At 44.8% G+C, this 12,480-nt stretch overlaps 2 protein-coding genes across 3 annotated transcripts in view; one reads left to right on the forward strand and one right to left on the reverse strand.

Annotated features, from left to right (window-relative positions):
• PRICKLE1 (prickle planar cell polarity protein 1) overlaps positions 1-9,005 on the reverse strand; it is a 116,565-nt gene extending 107,560 nt beyond the window's left edge. Inside the window, exon 1 of one of the 2 annotated variants that reach the window (XM_082742265.1) lies at positions 8,867-9,005. The gene's annotated coding sequence lies outside the window, so the exon portion shown is untranslated. The remainder of the gene's footprint in view (positions 1-8,866) is intronic. The other variant, XM_082742272.1, reaches the window with a different exon arrangement.
• On the forward strand, positions 8,504-9,967 carry LOC309870292 (uncharacterized protein; the record flags this gene model as incomplete). The annotated part of the gene is made up of 2 exons (XM_082742461.1): positions 8,504-9,442; positions 9,749-9,967. 2 exons carry the CDS (start codon positions 8,504-8,506, stop codon positions 9,911-9,913), a joined length of 1,104 nt encoding a protein of 367 aa, XP_082598587.1. The 3' UTR covers positions 9,914-9,967.
• Positions 9,968-12,480: the final 2,513 nt, after the last annotated feature.

Consider the following 12,480-nt stretch of genomic DNA (forward strand, 5'->3'; position numbering starts at 1 on the left):
CCAGGAGGGGAATTGGATCTGGATCATATGGCATTTCTATTTGTAATTTTTTATTTTAGGACTCTTCTACTGTTTTTCACAGCAGCTATACCAACTTACACTCCCACCAAGAATGCACCAAATTTCCTTTTTCCCCACATCCCCACCAACACTTGTTACTTCTGTACTTCTGAATTTAAAGCAATGAAATCAGTTGTTAATTTGGACCCCCCCAAAAAAAAACCCCACAGATAAGCAATCAATACACTATGGAGTATCCCCAAAGTCTGGACACATAGGGGAAATATGTATTCATTATGCTGCTTTCCAGATGAACAATTCTATCCACTGTGTTAAATTTGAAAAGTTATCCAAAAGGTTGACGAAAAGCATGTTGGGCATATTATTTGAAAACACGATACTACATTTTTAAGAAGTCAGGAGACTTCTTGGGCTCTCTATATTTGTGGAGCATCTACCATGGGCCAGGCACTGTGTTAGGCATTGGGTACACAATGGTGAACAAATGTGGTCCCTCCCTCACATTAATTACCATCTATTTACAAGAGTGGAACACAGATATTCCTGGAAATGGGTTAGAATGATATGGATAAATTTTGGACAGCAACGTTAGGAGTAAACATGGACATGCGGAAAGGAAGGAGGAAGAAAGGAAAGACGGGAGGAAATTTAGTTCAGCCTCATAGGATTAGAAGCATAACATTTTAGAATCAGAAGGAAATCTTAGAGATCATCTAATTTAGTGGCTCTTAAGCACAGCTGTGCTTCAGATTACCAAAGAAGGTTTTCCAAGCTAAATATCCAAGACCCACCCAAGAGCCACTGCCTGAAAATCTCTGTGTAGTTGTATTTTGAAAAAGTCCCATAGGTGTTTAGGATTCAAACCTTTGCTTAATATATACTGATCTAACCTAATTCCCTCACTTATATGTGAGGAAATTGAGGCCCAGAGAGGTTGAGAGGCTCACCCCAAATCACACAGCTATACTGTAGTCCAATTTTTCTGATTTTCAGGAAAAGACTACAGAAAAACTGTCTTTTTCTGCAGTATTATGCCACATCACCGCTATCTACTCTTGAAGCTCTGCTCAAGAAGAAACAGGATAGGGACGCCTGGGTGGCTCAGTTGGTTAAGCAGCTGCCTTCGGCTCAGGTCATGATCCCAGCGTCCTGGGATCGAGTCCCACATCGAGTCCCACATCGGGCTCCTTGCTCCGCAGGGAGCCTGCTTCTCCCTCTGCCTGCCATTCTGTCTGCCTGTGCTCACTCTCTCCCCCTCTCTCTCTCTGATAAATAAATAAAAATCTTTAAAAAAAAAAAAAAAAAAGAAGAAACAGGATAAAACGAACCAAACGAACCAACACTTTCTAAAAGTTACTGAACCAAAGTAAAAAGCCAGTGTCTATGGGCAACACAAACATAATTAACAAAAAAACCCACCACACACCACAGTAACCTCGTAGCTTCCTCCTTAAACAGCCAAGTCAAACTAGTTTAAAACACTCTCAAACAGGGACACCTGGGTGGCTCAGTGGTTAAGTGGCTGCCTTTGGCTGAGGTCATGATCCCAGGGTCCTGGGATGGGGCTCCCTGCTTGGCAGGGTAGCCTGCTTCTCCCTCTCCCACTTTCCCTGCTTGTGTTTCCTCTCTTGCTGGGTCTTTCTCTGTCAAATAAATAAATAAAAATCTCTAAAAACAAACTAATAAACAAAAAACAAAAAAAACCCTTCTCAAATAAATATCATCATTCTTATCAGTTTCTCATTTCAACACTACAATGAATCATAATTTTGGTTTTCATGGTAAGGAGGGAGAGAAGAGAATGATTTTTCTGGCTTACTCCTTAAAATTCAGAAGGGGGAAAAAAAAAAAAGGTTTCTAATACTTCAATATGAAGAAAGCCTGGTCTGCTTTTAACACGTTTGGCAGTACTTAAGGCATGTTTTTGGCTATTAGCCTGGCAAGCTGTTTAAGCTTATAGAAGGCCCACAAAGGGAACTTCTATGATTAAGTTAGTTAAACACAAACATCTTCTCTGTATATTTTATTCCCTCCCTTCACATTCACAAAAACATAAAAGGCTAAAACATTTTAGAATGAGGTGAGGGAAGCAAGTTATTTATCACTTCAGCTCCTTTCTTGAGGCTTGTGTAAATAAGAACTAAAGAACTCAATGAAATTATTCATATGATCCTTGCAATGAACAAAGCTAAGCATCAGAAAGCAGTTCAAAATTCCTCTGAAGCATATGTATTTTCTTACAAGAAACATCTGTGATTCTCTAATGTACTTCAGACCTAACTTTATCTCTTTCTAAAAATTATGTAACATGCACACACTTCAAGCACCAAACATACTTATTAATTACATAGTCACGGAAGAATTTAAAATGCTGTCTTTTTTTTTGACACACATTATAGCAAGTATTTCAACACTCAAGCACTAAGCAGTCTTCTCACATAACATCTAACAGTTCCCTAAATTGTTTGGAACTGATGTTTTAAAACAAAACAAAATGCCACACTATCTAGCTCTTTTCCAAATCCTAACTAAGGAACTTAGATTATTCAAGCATGTAAATAACATAGCTGGAAATATCAATTACAGCTAACAAGTCATGAGTGTCTTCAGAAGATTACCGTATTATTTGCTTATCAGGGAGATAAAAGGGGGAAAAAAGAAGTGCAAATGCTTTTGGTGAAACTGTAACATGGTTTAAAGCAGTTTCCTATTTTTAGACTGAAAGAATGGTGTGTATACATTTGTATTTGTGTGCGCCCGTGTGCTTGCGCACCCAGAAGACAGCGTTTTAACTAGGGCGGTGGAGGTGGCCAATATAGAAAAGGGTTTTAATAGCCTTTCTATTTCAGCCATAGTTACTGTGGGCTTTGTCACTATAGCAATGGGCCTGGGTGGGGCAAGTATCTGGCAGGCTGGGGTGCTCAGCTGGTAAAGCAACATAGACCTCATTTTACCTCGAGCTGAGCAAATTTTCTCTAAGAAGGTTGGCTTAATTGAAAGACAGTTTGCAAGGATAAAGGAGAAGTCTAAGCATCAGTTGGTGAGCACTTCTCCCCAGGGTTCTGCTATACTGAGCCTACCCTCGCACCTCCTGCATTGGATGAAAGACCTCCACTATCATTCCTTGGTGGTAGTACTCTGGATTGAGGCAGTAACCTAACCTCCCTGATCTCAATGATTCCTAGCAGCCTGGGTTAATTTCAGCTGTCTCTACAGGGGCTACATGAAACATGGCATTTACAAATTTGGATTATACAGCACTATTTATTACACTATGGAAGATTTCCAAAAATGCCAGAAGAGATGTTGGCATTTATGCAAGTCAACTACTGTTCAACCCAAAGAAGCACTATACTCTATAGGATGTTTTTTACCAGGATTGAAAGAGCCTATGTAAAAACACCTTAATTAGGACCATCTTAGCACCTCAGATACTGGATACCCTCTAGCTCTAGGTGTTATGTTTCAATTGGGCCAACAAACCAGCCTGGAAACAGAACTCCCCAGTCTTGTAACCAATCCCTTCACTCCAAGTCCTGAGAGTGTATATTTTCTTATTTTCAGATTTAATAAGTCAAGTGTACCTGGTAGCTATTAAAAGATTTAAACCACTACCATTTTTAAAAGGTTTCAGTGTTCAGAAATTTCAAGCCCACAGAGGGGGGGCCGAGCTCAAGGGTTTGGTGGCTACAGAATGGTGGAATTATTTGCTGGTCTCCCCCGACCCCTTTAAAGAATATTCTTATTGATCTCTCTCTACTCCCTTAATGTGTTTTTAACACATGATCATGGGCTCACAAAAGTAAAATAGAAGAATCTGAAGAAAGGACAATGTATCAAATAGTCTCCAGTGACCTAAAAAGATAATTATAATGACAGATTGCTAAGGAAGGAGGTGAGGGGGGTGGGAACTTGAAAATGTTAGCCACTTACAATATGCAATCAGATAACCCTTCCCCCTCTTATTCTTTGGGAAGATCCAAACTACTATACGATGTTTCTTTAAAATTTCCTTTAACAAACAGTTCAGTTATGCTTGCTCAAATCCAAAGGCCATTCCAGAAAACCTGGGTGAATATTGTATCATGGAAGTGGTGTCTACTTTATATCAGACTTTTTTTTTTAAAGGCAACAAAAATGGGGGGGGGTATAAAAAACTTCACAGGAAACCAAATAGCCTTTATTTAAATTAAAAGCAATCACAGCCTGATTCTTGGAACATGCTTCGAAATGCTTTTTGGCATGCAGCTGCTACATGCCGCCAATATTGTGTGTAATTGGAAACATTTCAAACAGAATTGTTACCAAAGTCAAAGACCATAATTGCGAGCTGTGGGATCTGTGCCTCAGATAAAAGAAGGGCAGCTGAGTGAGAGCTCTCTGCACTGAGGAGTCTGCTTACGGGTCTGCAGTATTTCCACTGCATTATTGACAAATCTTTCTTTCCAGAGACCCAGTGAGAAGAGAAGGAAACAGGGGAGCATACACAAAGCAAAAGCTGGTGGGTGCTATAAATCAGCAATCGGGACAAAACTCTGAGGAGTGTATGACTTCAGTATTCCAACAACTGAAATAACACAGCCTTAACTTTTTTTTTCTTCCTGAAGTGCAATCCACTAGAAATGAAAGGCATCTCTCCCAAGAGTTTACCCCAATTCCACCAGTGAGAAAAATGCAACTGTAGTTTAACTGGTCAGTGGGATCACTTAGGACCAAACTTATGGACAGTGTCGGGGGCGCGGGGGAGTAAGGGGGGAGTTAAGTAAAGATAAATGACAGCTGCCTGCTAGTTTACAGCTTTACGTTTTTAAAATGTTTACATTGGCATCTGCTTTGCTGACATTTTTATTTGTATTTTAAATTGAAAATCTCTTTTTCTAGGGAAATGAAGGTGGAAAGCTCTAATCAGTTCAGGCTGGGCACTCATTCTTGTTCTGACAGAGGTCCCTTCAAAAGGGACCAAAACGCATTTAGGGTTCAGTCTAAACAAGAGAACAAAACAGAGACGCAAGAAGAATTAGTACATTTTCTTTGAGAGGTTTTGATCCCCTCTTAGTAACTGGAAATATTGTGCCCGTGGACCCTTGGCTCAGGACTGGCTCTCGGAAAAATCGTGTCATTCTGGCACACTAAAAAGTGATCTGATTCTTCTGTCATATCTCCGCGCCAGAAGTGTCATGACATCAGCGTACTCCAACTTGCAAAGTGGGTCTCCTACCACCATCCCTGCTTCAGGAGAGAAGGGAATGAGGGAAGGCCAGGCTTCACGGGAACCCCAAGGACTCTGAGGCCAGACCTCTTCCCTGGCTCCCAAGGGTCCTTCACCGACACCGGTGTTATCCTCCTGGACGTCGGTTACTGGGGGAGCTGAGGAGGTGCACTTGCATGTATGTGAGATTGGGGAAGTCCAGAAGTGGGGGGTGGGGGAGGTGAGTGCTGCTGAGGTTCCCTGGTGCCATCTCTGTCCCTGGCATTCTGTTCTGCAGCGCTGGCTCCATAAGCTGCCTGAGGTTTCGAGGAACTGCAACAACGCAGGACGTGGCACCCAGATTATTGTACCTTCTTCTCCCAACGTGTTTGCTCTCACACCAGCCTTCCAAAGATATTAGCACACAATATGGAAACACTTTATTCTGTGACCAGAAGAAAAAGCACTAATAGTCCCTCAAAACACCAACCAACCAACCAACCAACCAACCAAAAAATGCAATTCACTCACTTCCCTAACTCCTCTTTATTAGGGAATAATTACATGGGGATTTAAGCAAACTGAATATTCTCACACTCCTAAGAGTTAAACAACTGATATTATTTAATATAAAATGAGGAGAAAAAAAAGAGAACTACTTTTCCAAGAAGACAGAACCTATCCTGGTCCAGTGGCATCTTTAACATTTTTATGCACAGATGAGAATCACTTTGACTTTTTAAATTACTTCCCTTCTTCAAGAAGAAAAATTCCCTTTTATGAACTACTTTAACCAGGAAATTAACTGCAATCAACTAGAATACTGGTTATGATATTTTTTCCCTGAAAATCATTTCCTCATAATATTGGAAAACACAAACTACAGATATAGGCCATTAAAAGTTACTTAATGACTAGAAAGTAATTTTTAAAAATTCTTATTTCATTTCATGAGTACTATGAACACTCACTCCTCATATTCAACTTTTATGTTTTGCTTTCAAGTAATTATAAAACTTTTTAGAAAAATTATCGTACAATGTGACCTTTTAAATCAGATTTCAGCTTACTTTTTAAAAATCCTTCATTAGAGAAACCTCCAATTTCAACCTTTTTTCTTTTCTTTGGTGTCTTTTCAGAGCCATCATAGGAGAGGGTATTAGTAGCAACCATACTTTTATCCACATCTGACTCTAAACTTAATAGTTAGCTATTAACCCCATAAGTAGTTTTTTTTTCTTCCCAGATGATACCAGATTTTATTTGCATGACCAAAGCTGACTCACTGCAATCCCCTTTATTATAGAGACAAATGGTGGTTCCATGGAACTTATTAAAACATGATAAACTTTTTAGGTTTCATTGGTATTGCCGGCAGAACTGATTGATTCTGTCATTTTAGCGAAACCTATCACTCTTCTTTTGAGAAAACCTGTAAACCAAGAGGGTCACTCAGTGAAAAATCAACACTAATTACCACATTAAGGATGGAAAAATGAATTTCCCAAACCTATTTGCTCACATCAACATGGCTACCCTCTGTGCACCATCCAGTTTTCCCCCTTCCCTCCCCCCTCCCCTCTGCCCCTCCTTCTTCTCTTCCTCCCTCTTTCCTTCCATCCATCCTTCCTTCTTTCCTAGATTTATTTGCAAGAACGAGTCAGTATTGTTAGCCATGACTTATTAAAACAGATTTTTGAGTTCATCAGCAAGTGAGCTGACTCTTAACTGTGGGTAATGTCCATTTATTTCTAGAACCTTTGGTTTTAATATGTGGAGCACATGCATTGTTAACCTTTAAATCCTTTGTATAAACATTTCTGGTAGGGCTTGTAAAATATCTCCTTCTGTGTTTCCTGACTCGCCAGTTGATGGCATTTAGAAACCCTCTGGTACCAGCAGGTGCTGTATTTTGCTTTCTTCAAGCTCCAGCTGGGCTACAATGACAGATTCCTGTCCCAGGCCAAACCCAGCCACCTAGGCTAGAACCACATTGGAGGCAAACTGAACCCGGCCCCACCAGACAGCAAGATAAATGGCTGCTGTTTAAGTTTAAAATCCCTTGGTGGGAGTAAATATTGTTCCAGGGAAAAAGGCTTGACAAATATTGCGTCATCCTTCCAGAGCTGTCTTGATTAAAGCAGAATCTTTGGATTAAGTTGGTGCTCAATTCAAAATGTATCTATCTTGCTGTCATGGGATTTTCCCCCTCCTTCCTAGAGTCTGAAAACACATATTGTTGAGGATGGTCAAATAAGACCGCAGCCTCCCAAGGGGCTGCAGTCCACTCTTGATAATAGAAGGCGGCGGAACACTGACACTTCACTGAGGAGAATGGAGACAGCAAAGGCTTAGTGGGAAAAGGCCAGTTGTCACCTAAGTGACAGGCAACAGCTGAGCTCACACATCTGGAGCCGGACCAGGGCAAACATTCAGCAACCCTTGCCGGCCTACACCTTGGGCCTGTCTGAAGGGGCAGAGAGAAGTTCTCTTTCCTTCGAAAGTACGTTAAAAAAATATCTGATGGTGAATCACATCAATTACATAACGCCAGCTGCTGCAGGCACAGCCTTCTGAAGTACTGGTTAAGAGGAGGAGGGACACACAACGGCAAGGCGTGCTCACATACAATTTGGTCGAGTAGAAGCTGTCCTTCATAAAATCCATCCTAAAAGTCATAGATGCATGCCTGCTCTTTATAGCACAAATAGATCTGAACTCCTCTGAGCACGATCCCCTTCCGGCAGGTTCCCGGGTGTATTCTTCACCTTGTTCATGGCCCAGATCTGTCTCCCATACTCTTTCTAAAAGCAGCAACCAAATATGTTTGGGTTGTGATTCCGAATCCTCCTTAGGCAAGCCGCCACTCCGTGTGCTGCCAGCCATCCTCCCCCACCCCTGCCTCAGTCTTCAGCCTGCTGAAGACAATCTGTGGGCAATTTTTCCAAAGTCCCCGAAATAATATGACACTGCCGAGCGTCACTGGCGATGTCGTTTGTTTTTCTTAGAGGGCAATGAAAATTTAACAGCTTTCTGCTGCATCCTGAGTCCCGGTCCTGCTAATTATTACCATGCCCAGTTTCTCCAACTTTTTCTGCCTAAAGGGAGGAAGACGCTCCCCTTCTTTTCCACATACGTGCTACATGCAGAAAACACCTTTGTCGGGGCGGGAGGGGGCGGAGGAGCTAATGCACCCCTGCCAAAAAGCAATCGGCCCTTTCCGCAGAGCGTTCCGGAGCACCCTCCCTGCCTCCGGACGCCAGTAGGTGACAGGCGATCCTAAGCGGCGGACACATGCCAACGCACCCTCGCCTCCCTGCGTCCCTCATCACCCCAACTCTGGGGCCACCGAACGGGGTTGCACGCAGAAGAGAATCAAGGGAAGAGTTGGTTGTGATGCAGCAAACAGGAGCTATGCGGGCAGCCTATCTGAAGCCCTCTTGGTGTTGCAGCTCCGTATCCGCTTTCAGTGTCTACACAGCCCAACAAACCGATTCTGCCCTTCTCCCTTATTTTCCGCTCTGCCCTCCCGGTCTGGGTGTCACAGGCCCCCCGCAGCGACACCCTAGGTGCCCGGCCCTTCCCCTGCGGCGCTCGCCCCCCACTGCCGCGCCGCAGCCCCTCTGCAGAGCCGGCGGGAGCCGGGCTGCCACTCACCCCGCGCGAGGGAGCGAGAAGTCGGCTGGACGGTCCTCCGCGCCGCGGCAGGTCTGCGGAGCTGCGGTCCGCCGCGTCAGGGGTGGGCGAGGGCGGGCAGCGAGCGAAGCATCGAGAGTCCGGCCAGTCGCCGTGCGGACCGCGGCGGCCCTCGGGGAAGTCAGCGCGGGCGGCGCGAGGCTGGCATGTTCCGGGGCGCGCTGTCGGGCGGCGGCGGCCGCGAGAGGCGGCGCTCACAGCGGGCTGCAGGCGGAGTGCGCTCGGATTCCCGAGCCCCGCGCCGTGGCGCCGCCGCGCACCCCGCCCTCGGCCTCCGGGGCCCGGCGGGAGCGAAAACGCGGAGCGCGGACGCCGCCGCGGGATCCAGGCCGCTCGGCGCGCGCGCCCACGCGCACCCCGGCTCGGCCCCGAACGGCCAGGTCCCTGCCGGGCTCCAGCAGGCACGCGGGCGCGGGGCGGCGAGGCAGGGCGTGCGGGCGGGTGGCGAGCTGGGCCGGACCAGCGGGCCGAGCAGCCGGCGGAGCCGAGCGAGGGGCGGGTTATCTGCAAGACGAAGTTCACCCAGGCGCAGCCCAGGTTCTCAAGAGCGGCTCGGTCGTCTCCTCTGCCCCGCCCCCGATTTTTTGCTCCCTCCCCCCCCTTTTTTTTAAAACCAACAATCCTGATAGATTGAAAGACAGGAAGGGTGAAGTTGGGGGAAAGACAAACCCAATTTCCTCTGATCAAACGGTTTGGGGATGGCCTATGTGGGTCTCTTTTCACTTGGTGTGTGTGTGCTGGGGGGGGGGGAGGGTAGTTAATTAAACTCTTCGATCCCTTCCTGCGCGCCTCGCCCCGCTGGGGACCCACTTGGACTCCGTCCTATCTCGTGTAATCCTACAGGCTTCGTCTAGTTCCTTCCCGTCCCCTCCTCGACGGTCCCAGCATCTCCAAGAAAACCTCCAACTGTGGGGAGTGCGTTGGAGAACCTCAGCCCACCCTCGATGTCCAGAGCCTGACCCAAGTGAGCATGGCTTACTTAAAGTCGTGTTCACACTGTTAATTTGATCACGACGATCGTTTTTCCCGCTGGCCAGCGACTCTCCAGGTTTTCTCTCTGCCCGATTCCCAGGGTTGGGCTCTCAGGCACGTTCTCCCAGGATGAACTGGGACTAGGCCTGTTTGCAAGTTGTGCCGTGATATTCGTGTTGCCTTAGAACCTCTCGCCATTTCCAGTTCCAGATCAGTGAAGGCACACACCGTGTGGGTACAATTTCCTCCCAGGACGCAGAGGGCAGACCCGACGGCAGCTGCTAACCCCAACACGACAGGTGTCTCTGTGAAGCTGGAGCTTCCCTGATCTGTCGACAGCTTTCACAACCCTCTAGGATACTGTATCATCCTCCAGGAGAGGGGAGTGTGTGTGTGTGTGTGTGTGTGTGTGTGTGTGTGTGTGTGTGTGTGTGTGTGTGTGTTTTGTAAGAACCATTTTTTATTCCTTTTAAAAAAATCAAAATTGCCCATCAGAATTTTTCAGAGTTTCTTCGATTTTCATTGGAAGAGAAGCAAGGAAATACTCAGCAAAAAAAAAAAAAAAAAAAAAAAAAAAGAGTCAAAAAAGAGGACGTAAGGAAATAACATCTAAAGGCAAAGGGAGGAGGAAACAGCAAATCTAGGGAAATGTTTCACCTTGGCCCTGTGCCCTGTAATTCCAAGTCTGACTCACATCTCTGGCACTACAGAAACTCTCTCCCTTCTAGATACACAGGCTGGGTTTCTGATCTCTGAGCACAGATCACTCAGGAAACAAGGCTGTGGATTTTGACATAACTCCACTTGCTTTTGGTGTTTGTAACTGATGGGAATCTGAGGAAACACAACCTAGGCTGTCCAGCGCCTCAGCATTTTATTGGAGTTAGCCTTTTAAGTATTGTCTGTTTATCTTGCCATGGTTACAAATGCTTCTATGAAGCTATAAACTTTTAGCTTCTATCTAACCTCCAGAACTGCCCAAGAAGATTGACAATGTGATTGATTTCACCCATGGAGGTGGTAAAATGAGTAGGTTTAAGGGCAGAGTCCACTCTCTTTGTTAATATCTGTGAGTGTCTGCCTATTGTCTCAGTCAAGACCTTCAAGCGAAAGCAGTTCCCCAACAAACTAAACAAAGAGGTGAAGTAGAATCAGTTGAGGACGGAGCATCACCCGGCAGCATCTTCATGAGGAAGTCCTCCTCAGTGGACCAGCAGACATTTGCAGCAGGCAGAACTGGTATGAAGAAGCCCATGGAGAGAATATTTATAAAGCCTGCACTTGCACCTCCCTAATAATTGGAGAAAGTGTTACTTTCTTATGATAAGAAATGAATCTGTTATCAGAGGACTTTCAAGTCTGTGGTGATGCCACAAAGGTTTTGTTTACTGAGCATCAAATATGTTGGGCACAGTAGGGAATCCGCAATTGTTCCCTTCAGAGGCTTATTCCCTTTCTGGACAGTGCGCTGGGCAGCATCTTTGGGATCCAGTGCAAATGCGAATGCTTGGTCTTCAACCAGGACTCTCATAACATTACTTTGGGTTGTGCGTGTGACGATTGGCAGTGGGAGAGGTCTGAATTCAAATCTCAGCCCCTCTCCTTACTAAATGTAGCCCAGGAGAATGTCATTAATTTTGAGATGATTCTTAGTTTCTTCATTTGCAAATGAGGAGAGTAATAGCTACCTCAGAGAGATAGATACAAAGAGGACTGAATGCTAGGTGTGCAGAAAAGACTCACTACACGGAAGATTTATATAATGCCATAGCCACCCTTCTCTACACCTGCCTCCATAGGAAATCCTGCAAGGTAGAAAAGAACAATTTTAAAATTTAATCTAAAAAAAGCATGCTTCATTGCGGACCACTGGGTTGCTTCTGGGTCTTTTATATTACTGGTATTACTTTGCCTTTACAAACCAATATGGTACCATACTTAAATAAATTTACTTAGGGCATGTTCACTTTTGTTTTAAAGCCTTGGTAACAAATGATATATATATATTTTTTAAAATAATAGCTTTATGCACTGAGTTGTGTCCTTCAGACATTCATCTGTTGAGGCGGCCCCCTCCTAGTACCTCAGGATGTCATCTTGTTTGGAGGTAGATAGAGTCTTTGTAGCTTGAACCTTAAAAAAGCAAGAACTGACAATGTTGGCAGGCCCTGAATCTGTCTGATTGCCAGGCTTTGCTTGGTCCCTGTTCCCTGTGTTTGCCCACAATGGGGATTCTTTCCCTGACCTGAAGACTCAGTTCCACGCAGTGTTTCCAGGGCAAATCAGTTTTGACCCTTTAATGGGGGTCACAGGCTTACCTATAAGGCATGTTCCCTTGCTAGAAATCCTATATTGGTTTTCCTAGGAACTCCCTACCCAGGGCTTTCTAGATTGAGCACACCCTCCTTGGATTAGCTTTAAAGGTCCATCATATTTGTACTCTATCTCTCCAGTTTATTTTCCCGCTGGTCCCCACCCTTGTTTGCTTTAACCATATTAAACAATTTACAGTTCTTGGAAAGCGTCAAGCTATTTTATGCCTCTTGTGCTTTGAACATACCTAGAATGTTACCTGCTGATAATTGCCTTCTTTATTAGCTAAT

The sequence above is a fragment of the Mustela nivalis genome (genome assembly GCF_964662115.1).
Source record: "Mustela nivalis genome assembly, chromosome: 7".
Taxonomy (NCBI): Eukaryota; Metazoa; Chordata; class Mammalia; order Carnivora; family Mustelidae; genus Mustela; species Mustela nivalis.